Genomic DNA, 7,292 nt, shown 5'->3' on the forward strand with positions numbered 1-7,292 from the left:
CGTGCCCACATCCCCCCACATCTTAGTGTCATCAGCAAATTTGAACAGGGTGCTTTTTACCCCCTTGTCCAAGTTGCTGATGAAGTTATTGAACAGTGTGGGCCTGAGGACCAAGCCCTGGGGGACCCCACTGCCCATGACCCTGCAGGTCGAAAATGACCCGTCCACCACCACTCTCCGGGTAAGACCCTCCGGCCAGTTGGCAACTTATTTGACTGTGCAGGTGTTGACACCACAGTCCCCCAGTTTCTTAATGAGAATGGGGTGAGAGACAGTGTTGAAGGCCTTCCGAAAATCCAGGAAGACAATGTCCACTGCTATCCCTGCGTCTAAAGATTTGGTGACCTGGTCATAGAAGGCCACCAGGTTGGTCTGACAGGACTTGCCTCTAATGAACCCGTGTTGGTTGCCCCTAAGCATACATCTCCCCTGCTGGCCCCTCATGGACATGTGCCAGGATAATTCTCTCAAAAAGCTTGCCCAGGATTGAGGTAAGACTAACTGACCTATAGTTCCCTGGGTCCTCCTTCCTTCCCTTTTTGAAGATAGGAACCACACTGGCCCTCTTCCAGTACTCTGGCACTGCAAGTGCTCGTAAAGCCGTGCCAGGGTCCCGGAATGACCACAGCTAATTCCCTCAGTACTCTAGGGTGATCGCCCGGACCAGCTGATTTGAGTACATCCCGTCCCTCCAGAAGTTCCCTGACTAGTTCCTCACTAACCCTTGGCCTAGGTGCACCTCCCCTGGGGTCTGAGGGAGGTCCGGGGTGGGGCAGGTGGCTGTTCCAGTCCCTCCTCAGGAAACGGAGGCAAAGAAATTGTTAATGTGTTAACTTTGTTGTCTGGCGTGACGACCAAATTTCTTAGCATGTCTTGCAGGGGTCCCCCTTTCCCCGGAACCTTCTTTTTGCCCCCTATGTATTTAAATAAGGACTTCTTGTTCTTGATCCAGGAAGGTAGTCCCAGTTCCATCTCTGCCTTGGCCTTCCTGACTGCTCCCCTGCATCCCTGAGCAACCGCAGTATAATCCTGCCTGGTGATGGCTCCTCCCTTCTAGCTAGGAGACATTACCAGATGCTTTTGGTGAGCCATGGGGGCTTTTGCACCCTCCTGCCCCCTTTGATCCATGTTGGGATTACTTCCCTTTGGGCTTGGAGGATCGTCCCCTTAAGGAGTGACCACTCTTCTTGGACACGTGGCTCCCCTCCGCCCCCCTCTGGGACCTCAGTGGTTCCCTGACTAGTCTCTTTAGCTCATTGAAGTCCGCCCTCCTGAAATCTAGGGCTGCTGTCTTGCTATAGGCCTTTGCCACCTTGTGCTGGATGGTGAATTCCAGCAGGCAATGATCGCTGTCACCCAGGTGATCGAGCACCTGCAGCCCCCTCACCAGGTCATCGCCGGTGGCAAGCACCAGGTCCAACAAGACATCTTCCCTGGTGGGGCTGTGCAGATTGCAGATAGGTAATATCTAACCTATACTTCCTTACTGCAATTTAAGACCCTGATTTCTTGTCCTGCCCCTCCATGGACACAGAGAACCATCCTCTTTATAATACTGCTTTTGTAGGTAAAGGCTACAGGAGTCTTCCTTCTGTCATCTCTTTTCTAGACTAAATAACCCCAGTTCTTCCAAGTATTCCTCATAGGTCATGTTTTTTAGACTTCTAATAAGTTTCAGAGCTCTCCTCTGGAGTCTTTCCAACTTGCCCACATCTTTCTTGGAAGTACAGTACATAAAAATGGACATAGTATTCTTAAGTGAAGCCTCAGTGAAAGCATTTGGTCATCTCCTTACAGAAGAGTTTTGCTGCTACTTCCAGACTGATTGGCTTATCAACCACCTCCCTTCCATTGAGAATAAGTTACATAAACATAACTCTCCAAGCAAGTACCTTGTTCTGACTCTATGTACTTCTTGTACGTTTTCCACCAAGGCGTCTTCTTACTCTCTTTTTCAGCTGCTTTGAAATAGCACGTGAAGCTTTCGTATTTCTCCAATGCTTCCAAATTGCTGACATCTATATCTGCATTAGGCATTGGCCCAAGAGGGGCTGTCCTTCTACAGAGTGCACCTGGAAACATGGGAGACTTATTGTATAGAAACACTGACAAACCCATATCAAGTAGACAAATTTAAGACTGTACAAAAAGTACTGAAGTGAAAAGAAGGGTCTTGTGGCTAAAACAGGGGTCTGGATATTAGGACAGCCGAGCTGAATACCCCACAGTACAACGTTAAGAAGGACCAATGGCTTAACCACTACTGCTTCAATTTCTCCCCCTTAAAGTTTTAATAATAATGGAGTTATTAAAAGAAGTGTGTGCTGCTTACCCAGTTAATCTTTGAGAAGCGAATTAGCATCGTTACAAGGAAGGAACTAGAGAAGAGCAAAATATTTGGTAGCAAAGTTTCAACAAATCCGACTCAGATACTTCCTACTCTACATTCCCAACACATTGGACTCATACGTTCACGCTGTGCTCATCATGGCAAGGTGTGAGCAAGCCTAGGAGTTATTTTGTTTTGTTTTTTTAATTCTTCTCTCTTTCCAGATGTGTTCGTAAGTGTACTTACTTAAATTGAAAGCATCACACTTAATCACAGAGAAGTCGGACCTCCAGAGGTCATCTAGTCCAACCCCACTGCTCTGAGGCAGGATCATCCCTATCCCAATTGTAAAAATTTACTAACGAGATCATAAATAATAGTGTAGCAGTTAACTTCTACAGCAGACTCAGCCTCCAAGGACAGGCTGATAAGACTCTGCAATGAACGACTCCTATTCACTTTGAAGTCTGAAGTAAGTTTCCTCCCTATTAGTTACCATTTCAAAACAAACATGTAGCCAAAAACCAGTTTTAAAATAATTAAGAGTTTTCCCACACTGACCTGATATTCACAGTGGAAAATTCCCACCTGCGTGCACACCTTGTCTGTAAACTATAAATTGCCTCTAACAGTTTTATTCGGGGCCTCTGAGCTCGCTCAGGGTGCTCAGCATGCTGAATAAATTTTGAGACTGACAAGACTCTGTGTCTTTGGGAATAGCTCCGCAAGGGGTCACGAACTCCTTAACAATTTGGCAACCCAGTTGGGATCCCCTGTGTGCTGACCCGGCTGCTCGTCGTTCGGACCAGCCTTCCCAGCCGGCATAGGTGAGTTTGTCACCATTCAGAGGGCTCGGGGGCGGCGGGTAAGTGGGGCCCGCCGTGAGGGGTAGCTGTTCCCAGGAATTTATAGACCAGAGTGCTTAAGTCTCAGGAGGATGGGACAATCGGCTTCAAACGTCCCACCGGGATCTCCTTAGGGAGGCTTCTCCAGGTTTGGGGAGAAGGAAATCTGCCAGTGCAGTCTGGCATGGGCAGGAAGCGCACTTGTATTTTGTGTACACAGGAGTGGCCTGTGTTAACTCAACAAGGTGCTCCGGATAAACGGTGGCTGAAATTTGGCTCATTTGATCGGACTCGTTTGGCATTCCTTCGAACGGAATTGGTAGCTTTAAAACCTCAACAGATGGATTATTGGTACCTGTGGGCTGAATTGGCCGAAAAAGCCCCAAAACCGGTTCTTTACTCTACCACTCCACCTCCTTATGATCCTCCGATTTCAGTCTCTGTGGAGTCTGAAGACGGACCTGAGCCTTTCTACCCTGCTCTCCCTGTCCCTGGTCAACCCCTGCCCCCTGACAGGAGCACTGCAGCTCCCGTAGCTCCCTGACTCCAGAGGCTTTTCTTCAGTCTGGACCCAGAGCCGGGGTCCTGTGTGGGAGGCATTTTCACTCAGCCAAGGGAAGGAACACCCAAATGCGGTGGTTCAGACTCCTTTGTGAACCTACCCGGTCCCGTTTGTGGATGGCGGGGGCAGCTTCCAGGTTCGCCCTACTCTACTTCATGTGCCTTTCACCTGAGGGGACCTCCTCATTTTGCAACAACAGACCCCCTCTTTTTGAGAAAAACCTGATTAAGTAGGACGGACTATTTGGCACGTAGTCCATACTTATGACCCTTCTTGGTCAGACATGCAGGAACTCATGGATACCCTGCTGACCCCAGACGAGTGGGCTAAAGTTTTAGACTGTGCCAGGGCTGTTGCCTCAGCAGCAAACAGAGATCCTTGGCCTTCTAATGAACCTAATTGGGATTACAACACCCCAGGGGGAAGGGCATCACTGAGGGAAGCCCAGAATGATTTACTAGCAGGCTTTGATGAAGCAAGTAGAAAGCCCATGAATTGGGGAAAATTCCATGCGTGCAAACAGGGATCCGAGGAGCATCTGGATGCCTTCTTTACCCGTTTGTGTGAGGCAGCCAAGGCATACATTCGTCTTGATGTAGATAAACCAGAGCATGTGCCTTCGCTGGTATCAGCCTTTGTAAATCAGAGTGCTCCCGATATTAAGGAGCATTTCTGCAGGTATACTCCAGGGTGGGAAGGAAAGAGTATGTTAGAGATAAGAAACATAGCAAGCTATGTGTTTGATGGGAGAAAGGAGAGGGAAAGAAAGAAGGAGAGAAAGGAAGATTTTAAGCTAGTAGCTGCAATGTTTGAGGGAAGAATGCACAGCGTGTCAGGAAGAGGACAGAACAGGGGAAGGGGCCAGGGAGGGTTTCAACGAAGGGGATTAGGTCAGAGAAACCAGGGCGAGGGGTGATCCACAGCTAAAAGGGCCAGCGAAGTATATTACCGCTGTAAACAACCTGGAAACTTCAAACGAGAGTATCCCCAGAGGAAGGGGATGAACATCGGAGCCATCTTAGAATGGAGGGCTCCCCTCTGGACCAGTGACACGAGGAGCCGGTGTCAAAAACTACTTACAGGAAAGAAGGGCTCAATGACCCGACTGACAACCCTCACCCAGTCTGCCCTGCGGTAACTATAAATTGCAATAAGAGCGACCCTGTTGCCTCAATTCAGGTAGGAGAGCAACAATATGATTGTTTAATTGACACCGGCGCTATTATGTCTGTTATCTACAACTCCTGAGCATGCAGGTCTAATTGAGGAAGGAACTGAGAATGTGATGGGCGTGGGGGGGGGGGATTGTTCAAAACTAGCAGAAGTGCCCCTACTCGAGTCCAAGTGGGACCCTTGTTGTGTGAACACTCCTTTTTGCTGTCTGCCCGTGCTCCTATGAATTTGTTAGGACGGGACTTACTGTGTAAGCTGAAGGCCACTCTACACTGTAGTCCAGGGGGAATAACTTTAGAATTACCATTTGACAAACTGCCTTATTTCACCAGGGCGTTGGTCGCCGGTGTTTTCGGACATGCCCCAAAGCATGGCCAACCCTAATCCAAAGTCAACCCTGACACAGCACAACCCAACACCCTGACCAGCTGCTGCTCAAGCAGGGGAACCATGGCAGCTGCAGCCTGTGCCCGGCAAAATACAATCATATAATAATTATAACTGTGGTATAACAACGGATCCGCATAGGCGGGGTCTCCTCGCGGCCGCAGGGAACCCAGGCGCCCGAGATCTCAACCCCCAACCCCCCGGGTAACTCTCGGCCGCAGGCCGCCCTCAACGCCGCGGAGCCCGGGACAGGCGCTCACCGGCGGTGCTGAACGCCCGCGCCCCGGCCCGCGCCGCCGCCAGCATGGGCGCCGCCATCTTGCCCCCGCTCGCGCCGGCTGACCCCTCCCAGGAGCGCGCCGCCATTTTGAGCGACGGGCCACAGGGCTGTCTACGCCAACGCCTGACTAGAAATGGTAATATAGATGCGCGTGTGTACACACATACCCCCCCCCCACACACACACACAAAGAGACGAAGCTCTAGGGCACGGCGAGAGAAAGACGCCTCAAACCGCGGCAGGGCGTCGCTAGTCACGTATTATTTTATTAAGGCAAATATTTTCCTCACCTATAAAATGGGGTCCTGATGAGAGCAGGGAGGGCCCTGCCGGGGGAGGCCGGCGCGCTGCCAGCAGTGCCAGGTTGTCCCTCTAGGGCACTCCTCCTGCAGGAGTCCCAGTATAGCCACCCCCAGTAGTGGGACCATCGCTGAGGGGTTCTGCTGTGGGAGCCACTGCATCACCCCCCGCTGCCAGAGCTGGGCTGGAGCCACCAGGAGAGTGGACAGGGCCTGGGGCAGGGGTGGCCAACCTGCAGCATGGGGGTCACGAGTGGCACCCGGGGAGCAGAGAACAGAAAGCAGAGCAGCAGATCAGACTTGGAGAATGTGGAAAAAAACTTATTTTTTACACCCCCCCCCAAGTTCTTCACATTCCACAAGCATAGACTTCAGGAACAATACCAAAAATCATGAGAGTGGGCAATGTTAACGCACAGGGAAGAAAGCAGAGCAGCTGCAGATTGGGCAGGGAGCAGAAAGCAGAGCAGCAGTTCGGGCTGGAGAGTGGATGAAAATGGCACATGGGAAGAGTGTGGGACTCGTTCATTAGCCCCTGTTGGCCTAAGGGAAGGACAAAGGCCCCAGTTGGGTCCACAGTAGCACCTGCTGAGGTTACCCAAAAGGCCTGAGGGAAGCTTGGAGCTGCTCTTGTTTCCATGCTGCAGTAGGAACTGTTGGGCTGCCATGCCAAGCATATTCCCCACAGGTTCACTCAGCCATTCAGGCCCACTAAAGTGTGCTCAACCAAGACCTAACCATGCTAGGTGAATGGGCAAGGCAATGGCAGATAACATACAACATGGAGAAATAACAAGTAGTGAGCACAGGATGTGATCCACATGCATCTCAGAGGGTTCTAGGTCAGTTTAAGAATGGACCCTGGGCAATTACCACAGACAGATCAAGAAAGCATTAATGTGTGGCTTTGTTCAAGAGATCCTAACATAGTGTTGGCTACACAAAGAACAGAATGAAAGAAAACACAAGTACCTTCATGGCACTGCCAGGATGCTGTGTGCAGGACAGGTTGCTCTATCTCCAAAATGAGATGGCAAACATGGAAGCAGGCATAGAAATACAACTGGAAAGTTCAAGGACCTGGAAAAACTACTGAAAAGAGAAACAGAATAATGGGATTGGCTGCCTTAGGTGGTACAGTGGGAACTCAGATGCTTTTCAGGGTGAGGTTCCTACCTCTCTGAAAAGATGAGGGTTGCAACGTATCCAGGAATGCACAGAGCTGCAGCAAACAGCTGTATGAGACTGCTGAGGTGCTCCAGCTGTTTGCTGCACTTTACTTCAAGGGGCACTGGTTTCTCCAATCAGCTGTGTTGGTCTGATGTGCTCCACCTGAGAAGAGAAGTAAAAGCAGCAGCAAACTAGTGATCTAGTGATCCGCCAAGCAGTAGCCCCAGGGCTATATGTAGAAGCTCAG

The 7,292-nt window shown here is 50.3% G+C and overlaps 1 protein-coding gene across 3 annotated transcripts in view; it reads right to left on the bottom strand.

Annotated features, from left to right (window-relative positions):
* Nucleotides 1–6,865, bottom strand: part of MRPL38 (mitochondrial ribosomal protein L38) — a 17,569-nt gene extending 10,704 nt beyond the window's left edge. The window contains exons 1-2 of one of the 3 annotated variants that reach the window (XM_019542611.1): nt 6,848–6,865; nt 1,893–2,072 (exon numbers count right to left, since the gene is read on the bottom strand). In XM_019542611.1, coding sequence (XP_019398156.1) covers nt 1,893–2,037 — 145 coding nt within the window. In that variant the 5' untranslated portion in view covers nt 2,038–2,072; nt 6,848–6,865. Of the gene's footprint in view, nt 1–1,892; nt 2,073–2,575; nt 2,667–5,556; nt 5,647–6,847 lie in introns of those variants that run through there. The other 2 variants (XM_019542609.1, XM_019542610.1) reach the window with 2 other exon arrangements.
* Nucleotides 6,866–7,292: the final 427 nt, after the last annotated feature.

Source organism: Crocodylus porosus, unplaced genomic scaffold (assembly GCF_001723895.1).
Source record: "Crocodylus porosus isolate Cpor-Errol unplaced genomic scaffold, CroPor_comp1, whole genome shotgun sequence".
Classification (NCBI taxonomy): Eukaryota; Metazoa; Chordata; order Crocodylia; family Crocodylidae; genus Crocodylus; species Crocodylus porosus.